This window comes from Convolutriloba macropyga, chromosome 7, assembly GCF_964194025.1.
Source record: "Convolutriloba macropyga chromosome 7, txConMacr16.3, whole genome shotgun sequence".
Lineage (NCBI taxonomy): Eukaryota > Metazoa > Xenacoelomorpha > Acoela > Convolutidae > Convolutriloba > Convolutriloba macropyga.
Window position 1 is genome coordinate 26,860,197 of NC_134474.1, and position 23,521 is coordinate 26,883,717.

The 23,521-nt window shown below is 32.6% G+C and overlaps 1 protein-coding gene across 7 annotated transcripts in view; it reads right to left on the reverse strand.

The window, feature by feature from the left end:
- Positions 1-23,521, reverse strand: part of LOC142342740 (calmodulin-like) — a 91,071-nt gene that overhangs the window by 13,923 nt on the left and 53,627 nt on the right. For 6 of the 7 annotated variants that reach the window (XM_075394270.1, XM_075394267.1, XM_075394272.1 and 3 more), the window contains exon 2: positions 10,002-10,690. In XM_075394270.1, coding sequence (XP_075250385.1) covers positions 10,002-10,149 — 148 coding nt within the window. In that variant the 5' untranslated portion in view covers positions 10,150-10,690. Of the gene's footprint in view, positions 1-10,001; positions 10,691-10,774; positions 11,013-23,521 lie in introns of those variants that run through there. The other variant, XM_075394271.1, reaches the window with a different exon arrangement.

Here is a 23,521-nt window from a genome sequence, read left to right on the forward strand (position 1 = left end):
ACTCACTGACTCCTTCAAAGTGTGAAAACCTTGACCTTCATTATACTGAAATGCGACAGGAGTTTTCAATTTTCTTTGAGAAACAAAGGGATCATCCTGCCTAAAACCTAATGACACGATCTCACATTATGTGAATACAACCTGGTAAATAACGGTAAACTTTTTTTCCAGAGCTTTTTCTAATTAATTGTTCCGATCCCCACTCTCTCTATTGGGGAGGGAGGAACTATATACTCAACTGGTTTTTTTTGCTCAGTCAACTTTGGCCGACCAATCATCGTAGAGAATTGTGAGTGGTATCATTTAAAAGCCTGTCCAGCCTAGAATACGGAATTAAAAAGATTTTTTCGATTTTGGTGTTTCACAGGGAGTTATCGAAGTTAAAAAGTTTTGTGAACATTCGACTGTTTTTGTTTGGGACAATTTCGCTAATATAATTCAAAATAAGTTAAAATTTTTAACGGCAGAGTGTTGCTGTTGCCGTTAGAGATAGAACAGCGTGGCTGAATGGTTTGAGTGAAAATTTTTTGGCTAACATTCTCACAATTCAAAATTTTTTCATCAAAAATGGCACAAAATATGCTTTTTTGGTCCACTTTGTTAAAGTTTGCCAGACTTAGTGAACCAGAAACCTTAACACAGACTCCCTAATCCCAACAAGCGCGCTAGTTGCAATCAGGCACCGTATGAAAGTCTTCTGGAATTAAAATTTTGCCGTATTTTGCAGATTTATTTCGATAATTATTTAAAACGCATCTTTCTTCTCAATATTTGAAGAATTCCACTCAACAATTGGTCTAAATCGCAAATAACTGGAACACTTGGCCGGTTTGCTGGGCGCGCGACAATATCAGGGAGAGGTTTGATAATATCATGGTCTCTTAGAATCAGAGCTTTTTTGGTTTTTATTTTGATGCTGCCTTTTTTCAATATAATTTGCTTTTTTTAGTGTTAACTGCTGACAATATTTTTTATTGACGGCTGATTTAATGACAACTCAAATTTGAGGCCAAATAAAGATACAGTTTGTTTGCAGAGAACCAAAGGGTTTTTATGGCTTTGAGGAAGAGTTTTAGTAAAATTCAACTGAATTCTTGTCTTTTGCCTTCAATTGTTATTTTTTGGTCTGATTTTTAAGTTTAACCACTCAAAGAACTAAATTTCTTCCTCAAGAACTGCAAGTGAACCTTTAATATTCATTCATTAGTTACCTAATGTCTCCTATGTTAGTGAAAGTATTTGTCTTAAAAAATTTCTGTGATTTTTTGAAATTGTCAATATTTCATATTATTTTAGTCAACATTTTGCTTATTCTCAGTAACTACAAGTCAAACCTTCCTCTCTATAGAATAAAAACAACTTTTGTGGTCGAGTGTTTTAGCAGAAGGTTTTCTTGCTTTTGTTACTACGAGTTTTTAGAAAAAAAATTTCTGATTTTTGTGCATAATTGCCCACTTTTGCTGTTGTTTTTGTTTCCTTTGTAAATTGTCACATTATTTAACAATCTAACTGAAAAAAGCTTTGCAAAATTTGAAATTGAAAATAACTTTTGTTTTCATAACATATGGTTTGAAGGGCTGCGGCACCGTTCTCTTGCAGAAATTGTTAGAGTTTTTTATGTTTGCCCTTTATTTGTGGTCAATTTTTGTTGTCATATGCCAAAGATTGTGTAATTAAAGGTCTCAGTGGCCAACTATGGATAAGCAATTGAACTTAAATAACTGATAGCGGTAAATAACTAATGGCTGTTTTAAATTTCGAATTAAATTTCAAAAAAAAGAGTAATAGTATTCTTCAACTTATCCCTTTTTGTTCTGGTTTGAGTTTTTTTCGTATTTTACAATGTTGTATCATTTTCGTAAATTAGCCTCATTATTTAGACCTCTTTTTAATGTTTTGTTGAATCAAACAAAATTTTTTCTGTTGTTTCTGTTGAGATCTGCCAATCAATTTTATTTCTGTTAATTTGTAGCTAAGCATCTCTATATACAACTCACATCATTTATCATTTGAAATACAATTTTCTTTCCGTAACGGTTTCTTTTTCCTCCATTGGTCTTTCTTCTTGGAACAACCAGTTTTCATAAAAACCAATTTTCGTGATTTTTGCAAATTTGCCCTTTTTGTAGGTGTTTGTTTTCTTATCACTGTATCACAATAATGGGCGTCATTTGACTTACAAATGTTGTCACCTGCAAAAAATGCAAATTAAAGATTTTTATTGTTTTTAGTGATCAGCTTAATATTTAATTGAATGGGGGACATTGTTTTCGTGCAATTTTTTTATTTTTGCCTGTATTTCTCGTTCTTTTTGTAGTCGTATGACATATCCTGGATAATGAATGGCCTCAGTCGCTTTCAATTGATGTGTAAAGGACTCTCTCAATGATTTCATTTGATGCGTAATGTTTCTAATCAGTTCGAATTTAATTCTTTTTTTAAAAGCATTGCTTCATTAAAATTTGCCGCTTTTGCTCATTTCTAGTCGACTTGTTGCCAAGTCGCATTGAGGAAAGGTCCCATATTTTGTTCCAAAAAGTACCGGTTAATCTTCTTTTTAAGATTTTTTCTGATGCCATTTTGATTTGGTTATTAGTGGTTCTCAAAAAGTGGACAAGGAGTTTTGGTCGTAATTAATATTTATAACTATTTGATTTTTTTGCCGTCTTTTTGGTAGTCATAATATGGCACCCACAGGTCTGTTAGGCCCTATAGAGTAGATTGATTTACTCTTTTAGTAGTTTGTTGAACGATATGTTAATTTTTTTAATCTCTTCCTCATTTGGTAGAACATTCAGTGAAAAATATAGATGAGCGGGGTCGGAATTTAATGTGCAAACGCATATTACCAATCTTCCTTGTTTAATTCAAGAGTTTTATACGTATGCATCATATTAATTTAGCAAAATAGCGAAGTTTAAATAAAAATTGCCCCAAAAAGAAATAAACTGGTTCATGAAATAGTCGAATTTTCTGCTATTTCCGTTACAAAAAATGGCTGGCTTGGATTTGTGCTTTTGAAATAAGAAATTGGTTTTCACTGGGCTGGAATTTCCTGAACCTTAATCATTTCAAAATGCTTCAATGTAAATTTTTTACGTTTTTTTTTGAATCAATAACATTTTTAGGCTATCTGGCTGCATATTGTTTTATCGTAGATAAATGTAGAGTTAGTTTTCGTCAGCTAATAGAAAGTTACAGGATTTTTAAAATACAAAAGAAAAAAGCGGTTTAACATAACTTCTTAGATTAGATGTTTTTCAGTGTAGTTCTTTTGTTTAATGAAAAATGAGAAAAAGCGGACGCTTATAACTTTTAGATAACGGTTTTTACAGTGTAGTTTCTTCATAAAAATCAAAAATAATTTAAAGTTGACCCCCATGTTTCATCATTTCTCAACAGGTTTCCTATAGCATGCGAATTTGATTGCAAACGAGTATTAAAATAAAATGCAGCTACTTTTTATCTTTTCGATGCAAAGTTGCAGGGACAAAGCTAAAGACTATCCTCATTATTGTGTTTGAGGACACTATTTTAACCCGGGTTGACCCCATAACTCAAAAATTTATAAATTTACAGTTTCATATTACCGTGTCAATGAAAAATCTTAGTCATAGAATTTTCAAAAAAGGGAGTTCTATGAAACTAAAGTTTCATGAAACTTTTCAAAATATCAGGAACCGAAGGTGAAAACATGCCACAAAAAACTAATTTAACAAATTTTAATTGTTGAGTTAAGCGAACAGAGGGTTATGGAAAAGCTGAAATGATTGAAACTTCATACAAAACAAAAAATATGAGAAAAGTAGAGAACATTTTTTGAATTCGAAAAACTCATTGCATCACCTAAATTACGCAAAATAAGACAATCGTATCCAGTGGGAGCGCATCTGGCAAAACAAAATGAAAGAATTGTAGTTATAGAACTTCGTAGAACAGTTTTGGTTCAATTTTCTTTCCTTATTAAGGAAATGTTGCTTGCCCTCCAAAATTTGATGAGAAAACATGCCACTTCTGTATCGATTCCTAAGTTTTTGAACTGATCTTGAGCGAACGCTCTCCATATAAAAAATTCACAATCTCATGAATTCACTATCTCACATAAAAAAATTCGAAAAGCACTATCTCATTGCTTTTTCTTTCGAAGTTACTCCATGTGAAATTATTAATTTTTTCCATAAAAACTGTTACATAAAACAATTGTAAGTCTTAAACGCGAGCTTTTTAGTTTTTGTGTGAGTTTTCAGTAATTGATAAATAACGTCAAGTTTTGCGATTTCATCACATGTTTCTCAAAAAGTCAGTAGTATTCAAAAAAAAATAGAAACTTTCGGGTCAAAGAGTTGTTCAATGTGACACATACTGTTTGTTAGTTCTTCCCATCCATACGGATGGTAAAACAACCGGAGAATTTTCTATTGTGTCAATGATTAAAAAAGTGTTACATAAAACAGTTGTAGTTTAAAAACCGCTACTTTTTTGTTTGTTTTATGTAAAAACTAGTATCTTTTCTTTACTTCTAAGTCTATGCAGCTCAAAATAATGTAAAAACGTGCGTTAGGCTAACGTTGGCCCCGCATTAAGGACAATTTCAATATGTGATAAAAACGTCAAGTTTAGCGATTTCCTCAAATGTTTCTCGAAAATTAAATCGTATTTAATAATACAACAGGACCTTCTGTGTCAAGGAGTTGTTTAGTGTCACGCATACTGTTTTCGTAGTGCCTTCTATCCATAAGGATTGTAAAGCACCAAGTTTCTTGTTTGGTGCCTTCGGTTACATTTTGTTGGGCAAATTGACTTTTTTTCAAATCGATTTTTTTGCTAAAAGTCCATCCCTTTATACCCTTACAGGGACATTCTCACATGCGCTGTATGTTAATTCTGCATCAATTATTAGCTTTTATGATGTGCTATATTACTGCTGGCTTATCCGGGTTTACAGATTTAACTATATATGTGGTCTTGAAAAAAAAGAGCTTCCATTTTTGCTTATTCGGCAAGGAAAACAGTCAAAATTGTTTTCTCTTGTATTTTAAGAAGATCATGAGGACTCACAAAAAAACCAAGACTCTTTAAATTCGTCTTGTCTATTGTTATGGAGAAGTAGTAACCACAGAACTTCCATTTTATGGAAAGGTTGTAGTCTTAGAACTTGCTTTTATGGAAAAGTTTTAGTCATAGAACTTTCATTTATGGCAGAGTTGTAGTTTTATCAATTTTTTTAAATTTATGAAGTCAATGGTCCATAATATGAAAGTTCTGTGATGAAAACTTTTCGTTAACCCGGGAACATAAACAATTTTTGTTTTGTATTTTACAATGTTGTATCATTTTCGTAGTTAGCCTCAATATTTAGAGCTCTTTTTAAACTTTTGTTGAATCAAACGATATTTTCTTTTTGTTGCTTAAACTTTTTAAATGATGTCTTGAGGGCTCAGACAATTTGTTTCAGAAGAATTTATGAATATTAGATACTTTTTAGTTTTTGTGGTTCTTTTTGTTGTCATTTTGTGATAGTCGTTTTACAGAAAAAAGTTATGATGATCAAAAGAGACGCAAATGAAGATGTCATATTCTCGCGGTTTTTATCTTATGGTTAATCGCGGTTGAATTTACTGGCTTGAAAACTGTGGTTTCGTAAAGTTGTTTGTAAAACTTATGAGTTCATCTTGAATTTAATGTTATATTATAGTCGTATGAATTAGTCTCACTAAAATTAGTCGCAATTAGTTTTCCAAGTATTTGCAAGACAAACTATCTACTCTTTTAGTCGAAACCTTTTGTTGGCTATGAACTTTGAAAATTTTTACTTTTAATAAAAAAGGGATAGATTTTTGAGATCTGCCAATCAATTTTATTTCTGTTAAATTGTAGCTAAGCATCTCTATTTACAGTTCACATCATATCTTCAATTCGGTGCTAGGAAAATTGGCCGACAGGGCGTTTAGCCGACAAGGAAAAAATGAGAAATTTAGCCGACAGTTTTATCATAATTGGTCATAAAAGTCTCATTGCTCCAAAAATTGGTCCATAAAATTCTCAGTAGTTCGGTTGTGATAGATTCATATCAAGTCCCACAGGCCGCTGAGGCATGGCCATGGCCCACGAGGCATGGCCAGATGCGGTAAAATACGGTCCGACCACGGATAGACCTTCGTTACTCTAGTTGATGAAATAACTGCGGTATATTTGTCCGCTTACGAAATAGTGTTTTAAATTGGCCAATCACAGCTTCAGAATAAGTTTTATTGCTCATTTTACTTAAATTGTCGGTTAAATTTCTCATTTTTTGGTTGTCGGCTAAACGCGCTGTCGGCCAAAACGGCGGCCACCCTTCAATTCATATCTTTTGAAATACAGTTTATTCTCCATAACGGTTTCTTTTTTCTCCAATGGTCCTTCTTCTTGGAACAACCAGTTTTCATAAAACTAATTTTCGTGATTTTTGCAAATTTGCCCCTTTTTGTACGTTTTTGTTTTCTTTTCACTGCATCACAATAATGGGCGTCATTTGACTTACAAATGTTGTCACCTGCACAAAAAGGCAAACTACGATTTTTATTGTTTTTAGTGATCAGCTTAATATTTAATTGATTGGGTGGACATTGTTTTCGTGTATAATTTTTCGAGCAAATTTTCGTTTTTGTCTGTATTTGTCGTTCTTTTTGTAGTCGTATGACATATCCTGGATAATGAAAGGCCTCAGTCGCTTTCAATTGATGTGTAAAGGACTCTCTCAATGATTTCATTTGATGCGTAATGTTTCTAATCAGTTCGAATTTAATTCTTTTTTAAAAAAAAACATTGTTTTATTAAACTTTTGCCGATTTTGCTCATTTCTAGCCGACTTGTTGCCAAGTCGCATTGAGGGAAAGTCCCATATTTTGTTCCAGAAAGTAGCGGTTAATCTTCTTCTTATAATTTTTTTTCTGATGCCATTTTGATTTGGTTATTAGTGGTTTTCAAAAAATAGACAATGAGTTTTGGTCGTAATTATTATTTGTAACTATTTGATTTTTTTGCCGTCTTTTTGGTAGTCATAATATGGCACCCACAGGTCTGTTAGGCCCTATAGAGTAGATTGTTTTACTCTTTTAGTAGTTTGTTGAACGATATGTTAATTTTTTTAATCTCTTCCTCATTTGGTAGAACATTAAGTGAAAAATATAGATGAGCGGGGTCGGAACTTAATGTGCAAACGCATATTACCGAGCTTCCTCGTTTAATTCAAGAGTTTTATACGTATGCATCATATTAATTCAGCAAAATAGCGAAGCTTAAATAAAAATTGCCCCAAAAAAAATAATCTGGTTCATGAAATAGTCAAATTTTCTGCTACTTTCATTACAAAAAATGGCTGGCTCGGATTTGTGCTTTTTAAATATGAAATTGGTTTTCACTGGGCTGCAATTTCCTGAACCTTAATCAACTCAAATTGCTTCAATGTATTTTTTTGCGTTTTTTTGAATCAATAACATTTTTCAGGCTATCTGGATGCATATTGTTTTATCGTAGATCAATTTAGAGTTAGTTTTGGTCAGCTAATAGAAAGTTAGAGGATTTTTAAAATACAAAAGAAAAAATTGGTTGAACAAAACTTTTAGATTAGATGTTTTTCAGTGTAGCAGTGTAATTCTTTTGTTTAATGAAAAATGAGAAAAAGCGGACGCTTATAACTTTTAGATAACTGTTTTTTACAGTGTAGTTTCTTTATAAAAATCAAAAATAATGGAAAGTTGACCGCCATGTTTCACCATTTCTTAACAGGTTTCCTATAGCATGCAAATTTGATTGCAAACGAGTTTTAAAATAAAATGCAGCTACTTTTTATCTTTTCGATGCAAAGTTGCAGGGACAAAGCTAAAGACTATCCTCATTATTGTGTTTGAGGACACTATTTTAACCCGGGTTGACCCCATAATTCAAAAAATTTTAAATTTACAGTTTCATATTACCGTGTCAATGAAATATCTTAGTCATAGAATTTTCAAAAAAGGGAGTTCTATGAAACTAAAGTTTCATGAAACTTTTCAAAATATCAGGAAACGAAGGTGAAAACATGCCACAAAAAACTAATTTAACAAATTTTATTTGCTGAGTTAAGCGGACAGAGGGTTATGGAAAAGTTGAAGTCATTGAAACTTCATACGAAACAAAAAATATGAGAAAAGTAGAGAACCTTTTTTGAATTCGAAAAACTCATTGCATCACCTAAATTACACAAAATAAGACAATCGTATCCAGTGGGAGCGCATCTGGCAAAACAAAATGAAAGAATTGTAGTTATAGAGCTTCATAGAACAGTTTTGGTTCAATTTTCTTTCCTTATTAAGGAAACGTTGATTGCCCTCCAAAATTTGATGAGAAAACATGCCACTTCTGTATCGTATCCTATGTTTTTGAACTGATCTTGAGCGAACGCTCTCCATATAAAGAATTCAATATCTCATGAATTTACTATATCACATAAAGAATTCGGAAAGCGCTATCTCCTTGCTTTGTCTTCAAAGTTACTTCATGTGACATTATTAATTTTCTTTCCTAAAAACTGTTACATAAAACAAGTGTAAGTCGGAAACCCGAGTTTTTTATTGTTTTTTAACGTATATAGCAAGCCCGCGTCAGGTTGACGTTTGCCAGGAATTTTTAACAAAGACTTTTTTTAACACTTTAGAAAGTTCACCATAAGTTTTATATAACAACAATATTTGCGATTTCGTCAAAGGTTTCTCAAAAATTCAATCATATTCAATCAATCAAACAAAAATTATAATAGCACCTGGGTAAAGAAGTTGTTCAGTATCACCCATACTGTATTGGTAGTGCCTCCTATCTATACGGATGGTAAAACAACCCGACAATTTATTATTAGATCAATGATTAAATAATTAATACATAAAACACTTGTAGGCACAAAAACGCTAATTTTTCTAGTGTTTTTATGTAAAAATTAGTTCCATTTTCTACTACTAAGTCTAGGCAGCTCAAAATGGTATAAAAAACGTGCGTTAGGCTAACGTTGGCCGCACATTAAGGGCAATTTCAATATGTGATAAAAACGTCAAGTTTAGCGATTTCCTCAAATGTTTCTCGAAAATTAAATCGTATTTAAAAATACAACAGGACCTTCTGTGTCAAGGAGTTGTTTAGTGTCACGCATACTGTTTTCGTAGTGCCTTCTATCCTTAAGGATTGTAAAGCACCAAGTTTCTTGTTTGGTGCCTTCGGTTACATTTTGTTGGGCAAATTGACTTTTTTTCAAATCGATTTTTTTGCTAAAAGTCCATCCCTTTATACCCTTACAGGGACATTCTCACATGCGCTGTATGTTAATTCTGCATCAATTATTAGCTTTTATGATGTGCTATATTACTGCTGGCTTATCCGGGTTTACAGATTTAACTATATATGTGGTCTTGAAAAAAAGAGCTTCCATTTTTGCTTATTCGGCAAGGAAAACAGTCAAAACTGTTTTCTCTTGTATTTTAAGAAGATCATAAGGACTCACAAAAAAACCAAGACTCTTTAAATTCGTCTTGTCTATTGTTATGGAGAAGTAGTAACCACAGAACTTCCATTTTATGGAAAGGTTGTAGTCTTAGAACTTGCTTTTATGGAAAAGTTTTAGTCATAGAACTTTCATTTATGGCAGAGTTGTAGTTTTACCAATTTTTCAATTTTTCCCATAATATGAAAGTTCTATGATGAAAACTTTTCCTTAACCCGGGAAGATAAACAATTTTTTGGGTTTATAATTTTTTGATTGACAAACCGTTATGCAGTTAGCAGCTTGAAATCATTGTGCGAACGCACACTACTAGTCAACCTTTAGGTTTTTCTTTTAAACTGGATTACAGTAATTTAACTTGATCAAGCAATCCCTTATTTGGCTTCATTTCAGAGATTTTTGCACCTATGCAGCGACGTTATATTCTTGGTTGTGTATAACATGAGAGAAGGCATGACCAATCAGAAGACAGAACGAAGCGGCTACTCACCTAACTCTTTAGTTGAGATTGTTCCATCGCCATCCTTGTCGAAAAGTTTGAAAGCCTCGCGAAATTCCCCTATCTCCTCCTCCGTTAGATGGCACAACTCGGGGTGGTCCGAGTACTCGTGCTCATCACCCATCATCATCATCATCATTGTGAATGCTGCAGTCGATGCTTATTACGTCACTAATGGCTAACGTTGGGTCACAGTTGCGCAACTAGATCCCTGACTGAAGAATGTTCACTGGCTAGTGATACGTCACTGTATGGGTCACGGACAAGTGTCAGTGTTGATGATTACGTCACTAGCTGAGTGTTACTTATTGTCCTTTAAGTTGTAAAATTATTCAAAAGTTTGAAACGGTCAAACACGTCTTCAAAAGAATTTTTAGAATTGCACTTAAACTAAGGTGAATGGTTTTGTAGCGTAAAATTTAGGGTCAGAAAGGTTAAATTTGAAAGAAACCAATCATCTGGCGAGCGAGTAGAGGTCAAATCTTCGAGGAGGGTTGAAGGTCAGATAAATATCGAAGAATGAACGTTGATATTGAGGTTGATAAGCGTGGTGAGGTTAGTTGTTCGTGTGATTGTAAGAGATATTAATTGCTCTTCCGCTGTTCACGAGCTTCCTCGTAGTTTTTCAAATTGTTTTAAAGTTTGTTCACTTGTGTAGTAGACAGATTTTCTTGACGGATCTAAATAGCGAGAGGCTCCATAGTACAATGTTATGCTAGTCAAGTAAATAGTAAACAAAGAGGGGGTTGAAAATTTGGACTTACGCGGGGCTGAAGCACTCACGTGTGTTGAGATTAAAAAGCGCCTTGGTGTGATCAAGGATAGGTTTGTGAGTGGAATTATGCATTATTGCAACTTCTAGAAGCTTAGACGTTGACAGGTAGGCTTGTTTGGTTTTTATGCCAATCTAATCTGAGGAGCGAAATGTGGACTATTTTGATTTGAGCTGAACGAGTGTCCGGTGAGTGTTTTGAGGAGACAAACAGGCAACAGAATTGGAGGAGGAACAGACGCGTTTTTATAGATTTGGAAATTACCTCTCGCTTTCTCTACCAATAAACTTGCATCAATTATTAACACACTAACAGTACCACCCACTCGTATTCAAATACGCACTACCACCGCTAAAACGCAGCTAAGAAAAACTCACGCCTGCCGCCCTCTTCAAAATAACAAAATACGCCAATTTTTTTCTGTTCAGCATATTTTACCTAGACCAGTCAATCCCCCCTCTTACCCCCCCCCCCCTCCTCCTTGGCAAAAACAACAATTCGTGCTCCCGCCTGTTCAATTAAGGTTTTGAAACTATGACACGCTCAGCTTCCCCCAAAAGAGATAAAAATAATTGTGAAAGGTCACCCTGGTAAAGAAATAAAGATATAAAAAGTTTGGCTACTATAAAAAGTAACTACAATTTCTGTACTGCTTCAATTATCTCAAGACTGCAGCTTAATTTCATATGATTCAGCTAATTCTAATAACTCAACTTTTGAGACGATTTTCCGCTTTGAAAAACGAACAAACAAAAAAACTGAACCGGCTCAATTGTTGAACCTGAAAAGAACGCGAAATATTTTAATTTTGATGGTTAAGAGTTATAATAAATGTGTCAACAACATAACAAATGGGCCTTATCTGAACTGTGATAAAACAAAGGCGCATTTGAAGCCCAAGGCAATGAGTTGTCAACAATCGATAAAAAACAACAAAATAAAAATCCAAAACAACAAAAACACAGACGAAATGAAGAAACAAGACGCAGCGGGAGTGAAAGTGTGTGTGATAAAGAGGATAGGAGGGAAAGTGTGTGCAAAGGGGGGGGAGGGTAGGGGTTGTCAAAATTGAAAGATGGGATTAATCGTATGCCCAGAAGAGGGGGACATACCTGAACAAAATCATAGATCACAGTCATAAACAAGTCAAATTGAATTATATGGAGAGCATTAGCTGTGGAAAGGAAGGACTCCCGCCTCTCTTCAAATCTATGTCCCAATAATGTCCGCATAAAGAAATACCATACTTGTTAATCTCACTACCGAGTATACAAACTAACTGTCCTCACGGTCAGAAACTTTTTCGGCCCCCAACAAAAGATCAACTAACTTGTAAAACGTGTTTGTAACCAGAAGTCAATCCTAGAAACATAATCTTTTCCAGATCTATAACATTTGTTCATTCAGGGACAGCGACAGATAAAGCTTTTTGATTAATACAAAATATAGAAAAGAAAATTAAAGTAAAATTTGTAATAAATCTTTAAGTGACCGATTCTAAAGAGGGGTAAGCATTTGTTTTGTTATGACAGCTACTATTCAAGTTTTTTAGGTTTTATATTTATTTCACATATGATCAGTTCTAATTTATCTAAATATGTGGCTCATGTATCTTAAAAAGTAACAGATGTGACATTAAGTTGAATCCCGGAAAAGTTCTAAAATGCGTCAGCGCTTACAAAACTAGCAAAACCTTTTATTTTAATTAGGGACGATAAGCGTAACAACCGAGTAATATTTCGAGTGCATTTTTGTCGACCGATATATTTGCGTAGAAAAACAAGAGTATTAGCAATGAAAATCTATAGGCAAACTACGAGGAATCAATTAATCATCTTTAAAAGCTTCTTTCTTCGAGAAAACACGCGTGTATTTTGACGTCTGAACTGCTATATCTAAACCACGTTGAACTTGTTTACAAATTGCGACATTTTTGTCACAAGTTCCCATTTGAAAACGCTAAATTCTCAAATAAAACGCTCCTTCCAAGGTTCTTGATTTTTCAAACTAAAGTCTTCATATTGTCAAACAGTTCAAAGTTGCTATCACGGTTTTGACAAACTTCAGCAAGTTATTGCGGCGTTGTTGCTGGCCCTCACAATCACAGTTAGCTTAACTAACGTTAGGTGAACTCAATGCCCAAGACAAAAAATGTTTTGTTGAAAATTTAAAAAAATATATTTTCTGACAGAATCTTGTTCATTTTGGGGAGATTTTTTGCAATCTGTTTTATTCTCAATAACAGAAAAGCAATTTTTATCGGTGATGTATCGGTGACGTGCGTTAGCACATAATTCTCCGACCCCTCTCATCCTCATTTTTGACTTTTTTGTCTTCCAAATGAGGAAGAGATAGAAATCTTCCAAAAATTTACAATTTTTTCAAATGAATGAAAGAATCTCTTTACACTCAATCCATTAAACAAAGTAAAAAGGTCACTTTATACAGCCAATGAGATATGACATTAATGAAATTACCAGAAAATTTCAACAAATAACAAAGAAAAACATTAATTATGACCGAAACTCAATGTCTTTTTTTTTAAAAAAAAACACATAATAAGGTCGAAAAAACACAGAAAGCCCGGATTGGTTAAGCTAAATCCTACTTACTAAAATAAAATATGAGACTTGTCCTTAGCGAAAGTAGGTAGCAAGTAGGAAAAAAAGAGAACAAAAACGCAAAGTTAAAAACATGCTTTTGAATTTTTTTCGAAAAACATCTGACTTCGAAGTATTGAAAACCATTATCTGTAGACCGAATACCTAAAATTGACTATTTACACCTCCATTGAGACCTATGGTTATCGAGCATAAGTCACAAGAATAAAAAAAGAAAACAAAGACAGTCAAAAATTCAAAAATCAATCACCTTTGGGAGAAAACAATGTTGACGCCATTATTGTAATATGTGACCTGACATCAAAGTGATAATTTGACGAGACATAAGCAAACATCTTAAATCAAAATCTGCAAAAAATTAAATTACAAAACAAAAAGCCATTTCCTTAAACATATAAACGCAGTGACGACTAAGTTTTGATTCACTGGAAAGAAAATGAGAACTCTCAGCTAAGAATAAGCAACAAGTTGACAAGAACGGGATGAACACGAGGCAAAAGAACGGAAATCTGCTTTTTTAAAAAAACCAATTAGCTTAAAGGACAAAGCAAAAAACACTAACAAGATTAACTGTAAGTTACATATGACTCCAATTTAAAATGACATTAGTGAGACTATGTCATAAAACTACAAAATAGCCACATATTTTTTAAACCAAAGTTAAACAAACATAATGCTGAAACCAAAAAAACCACGATCTCTTAACTAAAAATTTAATATATATTTGTTGGGCCTCAATTGCAAGTAATCCAGACTTTTCAGTAGTTGAAAATTTATTTGAAATTATTCAGTTTTAATAATTTTTGGGTCAATAACGCAGAAAAAACAAAGACTCAAAACAGCTTTAAAGAAGACAGCGCCCTAAATAAGTCGAACTTTTCTTGCGAGAAAAGGTAATAAGACTAAAACTAGGGATGATATTTTTGTACGTTCTTGAAAGTTTTTTTCTTCCATTTGTTAGCCAAAAAATATAATTTGACGAAAAAAGTCATATCAAAATATGATGAACTTTGGATAATTATTGAGTTAAATTGGAAAAAACTAACAATATCTAACTCTACATCAGTCTCATAGGAATCGGAAGTAAAACAAGCCTTCTTATGAATTTGAAAAGATTGCTGCGGCTTTTTTTAGATTTGTATATCCGGCAAATTTAATCAAATGGGCTATAGAAAAAAATTGGTAAAATTTTGAAGAGAAAGAACTGAATTTTTGAAATTTTTGGTAAGAAGTTGAGGTACCTTAAATATTGTTTATGAATATGTTATTGCTATCGGCAACAAAAATGGCAAACAAAATACAATGATACGGAAAAAACGACAAAAATCAGTCAATTGTTCATAAAACTTAAAATCCTGATAACTCAGTGGAAAAAAAACGAAATTCAAAAAATCTTTTCAACTATATATAGTCTACGCTGAACGGGCTTTCTAATTAAATCTCTCACAACCCTGTACGATAGACATATCGATCAGTGATAATAGACTGAACAAAAGAATCCAGTTGTGCATATAGTTTCACCTCAACGAGGTGTGTCGGAAAAATAAAAACATAATTGATTAACATCGGGCGAATTGCTCTCAAACGACCATTTGGCTTCATCAGTAGCTAGCCACGCTTTAGTTAGGTTAGCTATACCTTAACTCAAGGGACGTAAACTGAGCGCAGTGGGCGGGGCTGCTGAACCGGGGAGCTGACGAGGATGAGGCAAAAGTGAGTGGAGTGGGGGGGGGGGGTAACTGCGGGGGATAACAGTTGGAGGGGGTTTTTGGCTCAACGGGGCCCTTACGCCCTAAACGACGTGCAAAGGTAAGGGTTTGGGGGTGGAGAGGGGGAGGGGTGATTTCGGGGGGGGGGGGTCAACTTCTTAGATCCGTCCTTCACACCATAAGTATAAGTCTGCAAAACAGTTTATGAATCGCATACCTAGAGACTAGTGAGCTGAAAGGCCTTAAAAGAATTTAATGCCCGCTGGGTGTTACCTGTTTATCCTGTTTTTCAGGATGAAAATTTAAATGAGTCAGACGAAATATCGGTCAAGCGAAAAATCCCATTAAAAAAGACTAACAGGACTATTATAATTGCTACAAACTTCGTTTGAGAGCAATTACCAAGAGTTACAAAACTGAAATAAACGTCCGTTATATTTTTTTTCTGTGGTCCAAATAAAATTTTTACACAAACTGATTTAAAATATTAATAATATTTTTAAAGTCTTGTTTTTTGATTTAGTTTGTTTTGCTCACTCTGTTGAAACCTCAGGTTACTTGCGATTTTAGTGCAAATATCTGTTGAGACCAATTTACGTTTTGAGTAGAACACTCATATGGATAAAACTTCAAAGCAATAGAAAAAACCATTCATTTTTTTAAAAAAAAAACCTGCAACATTCACTATGAAAGGATCTTATTCACAAGATTCCGATGAGTGAACCAAAACCATCGTTTTAGCGAAAAAAAAATGTTTTTTTTTGTTTTCAAGATTACAAAACGAAGAAACAAAAAGATCATCTCCGTTCTTAATTGAAATTGGATGCACCTTTTTCGAATTGATAATCTTTGGTCTATTGCGAGATGCACAGTGTTTTTTTCCTGTATTACGTTTCAATAAAAATAGAAAAAGTAAGACAAAAAATAAAACAAATTATAAAACAATTTCACTCGGAAAACAAATTATAAAGTCATCAACAGTTTTTTTTAAACTGCCCTAATCAGTTACCCGTGGAAAATTAAAGATAGAAAAATGCTCGGTTGAAATTCGAGTTTTGGTGACGAAAGATTACATTTTTGTGACTGGCTTCACTTTCACATCCAAGAGTGTATTCAACGAGACTAGAGCATTTTTTGATACTCAGTATATGACGTTTAGCTGTTTTCCCCAATAATTTTGAACGTGAGGAAACTGTTATAATAAATTTTCCACTTGAAGTAGCATCATAACAATTTTTGATTGGTAAAAAGTCATGCTATGCTGTCTCGGGAACTTCCTGAAAACATCAAATCAAAAAATAGCAAAATATCCAAAATTTTCAATAAAACATTAAAAATTTTGGCGAAGAATTTTATAACGCTAGCAAGTTTTAATAACACATTAAACTTTAAAAGTTTTTGGTAGATCACATTACAGAAATAGGTTTTGAATAAATGATGTTTTACATTTTTTTCCCGAATAAACGAACAAAAATAAACGAATGATGATTATAAATAACCAGAATTATCAAAAACGAAGTTTTCACTCACAATAAAATTGACTGTTTATCGGCAACAGTTCCCTCAAAAGGTTAAACAGTTCCTTCAAGAGGTTAATTTCAGTCTATTGTCTATTCTCGGATCTTTGTCACTTAATGGAAAATTTTTATCACGAGGTAGGATATCTTCGTTTCCATGTTCAAAGAAGTCTTAATATTGCTAGATTCCCGCATGCTTCCTCTGTGGTTTCATCTTCCCACATGCTCTTCTAAAAAGAAGATGCTTGGAAGCCTTTCCAAATTCTGAATGTCTTAACTTATGTTTTCAGATGCTTTGCATTTGTCTTTTGTCTTCTACCCTGGAAAGGCAGTGTTCCGATTCTTCAAGAACTCATAGTCTTACAAGAATATTGCAACATTATTCCAAATTGAATCAATCATTCCAAATGTGAATCCATTCTACATTTACTGTTTGGATAGAAAAGAGATAAAAGTTCAACAAGCTATTAATTAATGCAAGCATGCGCTTTGGCGCGTTAGAAAAATAGTTCTTATTTTTGCCTTGATTTTCATTTTGCAAGAAAAATGGCACTGCTCAGTGAAATTTAAAAAGTACAAGGAGGCTCGTTAATGTGCGTTCGCACATGATGTTCCGACCCGAGCTCATCTACATTTTTGACTTGATTGTCAACCAAATGAAGAGATAATAAAAAACAGAAGCTTGGGTTAAAAAAAATCATTACATACCCAAACTACTAATTGAATTACATAAAACAATGCCTCATTACAGCGCTCACAAGATCTGTCATTAGAAAGACTGCGAGAAAAAAAATAAACCACAAAACAAGCAAAACTAAAAAAAATAACGGCAAAAACTCAATATCTAAATGTAAAAGCACCCAGTAATAACGTCAAAATGCAATCAGATAAAACCTTAGCTGAGAAACATTATTCTTCCTAACTACACGGCAGATGGGATTTTTCCTTAATGGGACTAGGTAAAGGGTTGACAAAAAATAATCAGGCAAATATCAAAAATTAGTCAACAATATTAAAAACGTTTCATAGGTTCAAACATCTTAAAAACCCTTAGCCTTCAACGAAACCATTCTTCATAAATTTACTCAGAAGTCATTACAATAAGATCTGTATTTGCTCAGACTAAACCATAGAAACGAACAAAAGTCTTAGAAAAACCAAAGAAAACGCAAACAAATTGAGAAAACACAAATTATTGAAGCCATTAAAATTGTTAGCTTTTATCTGAATATTGTTTCCCTTATTTCAATTGTTCAATTTACTAAATCAGCTAAAATTATAATAAACGATTAAGTAAAATGACTTGGTATTAATTTGAAAGTCCTTGGGATCTGTTATTGCGCGAATATTCTTTAAAAAAACAGAAAAAGAGACACAAAAGTTGACCACTCACAAAACTTATATGAAAACGCATATCGTCCACCAAAAAAAACCATCTGTTAGATATAATATCAATAGACATGTTATTTTTTGAATTACACGGAAAGGAATGCGATCTCTCAGTGATGAGAATAAGTGACAAGTTGATGAAAAGAAAAACAACAACTAAAAAATTTGAAAAATTTTTGAAAACGATTAATTTCAAAAATTTTCAGACTATTCACTACAACTTGGCAGCATTGACATGCATCATTTATTCAATACTCAAATCAAAGCTTACGAGACCTCTCAGCATTTTACGAATACAAAAAATAAAAAAAACACTAAAAAACAGCAAAGTCAAAAAAATCAGAGAGAAAAGTGTCGGAGCCAATAAAAAGTAAAATTTTTGCAATAAAAAGCTCCTATTTTTGATCTTTTCTAAAATAGCAAGGTGAGGTGTTTTTTGTTTTGATAAATTTGACTTCAAAAAATAACAAATATGAACAAGTAGATCAAAACCAAGAAATATTTGAAAAAAAACACAACATCAACGACATTAAGTTCAATAGCTTTTAACGGACGTCAAGAAGTACGCTAAATTATGCCTCGATGGGCAGACTATGTTGTTTGTCATTCATAATCTATCAATAAGACATCACAAAAAACTTTATGACATTGAAAACAACAAAAAATACAGGCAAAAACCAAAAATTCAAAAGAAAAGTGCGAGAAGAAAGTTTCCACGCAATTTAAACCTGAAGCTTTTGTCTGAAAACCTTCTCTGCGATCTACTGAATAACTTTTCTAAGCAAATGGGAACTACCAGAATTACGATAATGTTTTAAGAACATCAAAGGGAACCAAAATAATGAAAAAAATATCTAAAAAATAAAGAAAAATTCTGAAAACTCGTAGCATCGAAGACATAAAACCAATAGTTAGAAGTCAAAAATGCTATCCACAAATATTTTGGTTGCATAAGAAAAAAGGAGGTCCTGTGATTACGAAAAGTGACTTAAAGTTAAAAAAATAAGCTTGAGATCGGTTAATTTTCAAAAAAAGTTCGTAAATGCAAAAAGTTTCCGAAAAAAGCTCTCAAATATATTTCGAGTTTTTTATTGTAAACTTACTAGCATTTTTGTTACCTTGCATCTATTAGGAATGAAAAATCGTTTCATTTAGTAGCATGAAGTGTAATCTTGAATGAATAGATTTACAGAAAAAAAATCTTAATTTGAACGAAAATTATGTTAAAAGTGAACAAAATCAAGCCAAATGTCCTATGTTCACACAAAATTTAAAAATCGATAACTCCTAGAAAAAAAGAAATTCAAAGAAATCTTTTTTATTTGGAGTTCTACGCTGGACGAGCTTTTTAATGATAGCACTCACATTTCTATACGATGAATATATCGATCGGCCACAATTGTCTGAACAAAAAAACCCATTTGAGTACATAGTTCCTCCCCCCACAAGTGGGGTCGAAACAATAAAACGCCAGTTGATTCCGGTTAGTAATTGAACTTAAAAATGGTTTTTGATCGTTAAAAATTAGCAATATAGAAAAAAATAAACGTAGTGCTTCTTGGAATAATAGTGGTACTGTTCTACTTAAAATCAGCCTGACTGCCCCACCTTGAAGGATAAATGAAAAAAAAAAATAATTTTAGTTCTTTTTCTCATGATATTTTTTGGTTGGCGTTGCTTCTAAGACTCATGTATCAAAATATTACAGAATGGAGATATTTTTTGGCGACAATTACATTGAAGAAAACAATTCTCGACATGGGAAAACTTGGTAATTGAAATCAAGTCACTGTTTTTTTGTAGTATTTAAAAACTTCAGAAACTATCTTTATAAATTCAAACATTGTATACGGACTTTAAGTTACTGTGAAGAGACGAGAAACAGTTGTTTGTTATATTGACAGATTTAGATTAAAATTTGTCCTGAGGTACGGAAATTTGTAAAGATCTGTCTTGTTCTCAAACAATAAAGAAGACTTCGCTCTACTCCTGTTTTCTATAATTGAATAAGTTTTGCAAGCTACTCTAATGAAGAATGGTGAATCTTTTTGAAACAAAAAGCATGAAAAAACGGTGGCTCAAGAGTACAATATTTGCGATCACTGTTTAATGAACAAGTGTCAGTGTATGAAGAAACCAATTTAAACCAGTAGTCAAGGATCTCTGGATATTATGACACAATATGTTCCGAAAAAAATTATTTTGACTTTTTGAACATGTTTTCTAACTCATAATATTATTCGATAACTGTTAAAAAAATCTGCTGATTTGTGTTTTTAAGAAGAGCTTAAATAACACCAGAGCATGCAATACTTAACGGTTCAATCATTAAGTTTGGCAAATACAGAAACACATTGTTCAAATTTTCTTTTGTTTTAATTTTGATCTGCAAAAAGCTTACTTCAATTTAATCAAGAAACCCTTTCATGATCTCACACATTCTTCACATCAAACATAGAAATTTTTTGATATAAAATGTGATGGCTTCAAAGAAACATCAAGAAGCTTAGAAGTTTTCTTCATTAAAGTTTCATAGAAAGAACGAGGAACTTACCTGCCAAATTTTGCTGCTATGTCGACCGTAATGGCCACAATACTAAACTCTAATTCTGATTTGGCGCTATAGTTATTGTCAGAAGTAAATTCTCCCAACCATAGAAATCTGATTTTAACATCCACTGGTCTCCAACAACTGAACTCGATTTTATCTTGAACTCGATATAATATCAATAGACATGTTATTTTTTGAATTACACGGAAAGGAATGCGATCTCTCAGTGATGAGAATAAGTGACAAGTTGATGAAAAGAAAAACAACAACTAAAAAATTTGAAAAATTTTTGAAAACGATTAATTTCAAAAATTTTCAGACTATTCACTACAACTTGGCAGCATCGACATGCATCATTTATTCAATACTCAAATCAAAGCTTACGAGACCTCTCAGCATTTTACGAATACAAAAAATAAAAAAAACACTAAAAAACAGCAAAGTCAAAAAAATCAGAGAGAAAAGTGTCGGAGCCAATAAAAAGTAAAATTTTTGCAATAAAAAGCTCCTATTTTTGATCTTTTCTAAAATAGCAAGGTGAGGTGTTTTTTGTTTTGATAAATTTGACTTCAAAAAAATAACAAATATGAACAAGTAGATCAAAACCAAGAAATATTTGAAAAAAACACAACATCAACGATATTAAGTTCAATAGCTTTTAACGGACGTCAAGAAGTACGCTAAATTATGTCTCGATGGGCAGACTATGTTGTTTGTCATTCATAATCTATCAATAAGACATCACAAAAAATTTTATGACATTGAAAACAACAAAAAATACAGGCAAAAACCAAAAATTCAAAAGAAAAGTGCGAGAAGAAAGTTTCCACGCAATTTAAACCTGAAGCTTTTGTCTGAAAACCTTCTCTGCGATCTACTGAATAACTTTTCTAAGCAAATGGGAACTACCAGAATTACGATAATGTTTTAAGAACATCAAAGGGAACCAAAATAATGAAAAAAATATCTAAAAAATAAAGAAAAATTCTGAAAACTCGTAGCATCGAAGACATAAAACCAATAGTTAGAAGTCAAAAATGCTATCCACAAATATTTTGGTTGCATAAGAAAAAAGGAGGTCCTGTGATTACGAAAAGTGACTTAAAGTTAAAAAAATAAGCTTGAGATCGGTTAATTTTCAAAAAAAGTTCGTAAATGCAAAAAGTTTCCGAAAAAAGCTCTCAAATATATTTCGAGTTTTTTATTGTAAACTTACTACCATTTTTGTTACCTTGCATCTATTAGGAATGAAAAATCGTTTCATTTAGTAGCATGAAGTGTAATCTTGAATGAATAGATTTACAGAAAAAAAATCTTAATTTGAACGAAAATTATGTTAAAAGTGAACAAAATCAAGCCAAATGTCCTATGTTCACACAAAATTTAAAAATCGATAACTCCTAGAAAAAAAGAAATTCAAAGAAATCTTTTTTATTTGGAGTTCTACGCTGGACGAGCTTTTTAATGATAGCACTCACATTTCTATACGATGAATATATCGATCGGCCACAATTGTCTGAACAAAAAAACCCATTTGAGTACATAGTTCCTCCCCCCACAAGTGGGGTCGAAACAATAAAACGCCAGTTGATTCCGGTTAGTAATTGAACTTAAAAATGGTTTTTGATCGTTAAAAATTAGCAATATAGAAAAAAATAAACGTAGTGCTTCTTGGAATAATAGTGGTACTGTTCTACTTAAAATCAGCCTGACTGCCCCACCTTGAAGGATAAATGAAAAAAAAATAATTTTAGTTCTTTTTCTCATGATATTTTTTGGTTGGCGTTGCTTCTAAGACTCATGTATCAAAATATTACAGAATGGAGATATTTTTTGGCGACAATTACATTGAAGAAAACAATTCTCGACATGGGAAAACTTGGTAATTGAAATCAAGTCACTGTTTTTTTGTAGTATTTAAAAACTTCAGAAACTATCTTTATAAATTCAAACATTGTATACGGACTTTAAGTTACTGTGAAGAGACGAGAAACAGTTGTTTGTTATATTGACAGATTTAGATTAAAATTTGTCCTGAGGTACGGAAATTTGTAAAGATCTATCTTGTTCTCAAACAATAAAGAAGACTTCGCTCTACTCCTGTTTTCTATAATTGAATAAGTTTTGCAAGCTACTCTAATGAAGAATGGTGAATCTTTTTGAAACAAAAAGCATGAAAAAACGGTGGCTCAAGAGTACAATATTTGCGATCACTGTTTAATGAACAAGTGTCAGTGTATGAAGAAACCAATTTAAACCAGTAGTCAAGGATCTCTGGATATTATGACACAATATGTTCCGAAAAAAATTATTTTGACTTTTTGAACATGTTTTCTAACTCATAAAATTATTCGATAACTGTTAAAAAAATCTGCTGATTTGTGTTTTTAAGAAGAGCTTAAATAACACCAGAGCATGCAATACTTAACGGTTCAATCATTAAGTTTGGCAAATACAGAAACACATTGTTCAAATTTTATTTTGTTTTAATTTTGATCTGCAAAAAGCTTACTTCAATTTAATCAAGAAACCCTTTCATGATCTCACACATTCTTCACATCAAACATAGAAATTTTTTGATATAAAATGTGATGGCTTCAAAGAAACATCAAGAAGCTTAGAAGTTTTCTTCATTAAAGTTTCATAGAAAGAACGAGGAATTTACCTGCCAAATTTTGCTGCTATGTCGACCGTAATGGCCACAATACTAAACTCTAATTCTGATTTGGCGCTATAGTTATTGTCAGAAGTAAATTCTCCCAACCATAGAAATCTGATTTTAACATCCACTGGTCTCCAACAACTGAACTCGATTTTATCTTGAACTCGATATAATATCAATTGACATGTTATTTTTTGAATTACACGGAAAGGAATGCGATCTCTCAGTGATGAGAATAAGTGACAAGTTGATGAAAAGAAAAACAACAACTAAAAAATTTGAAAAATTT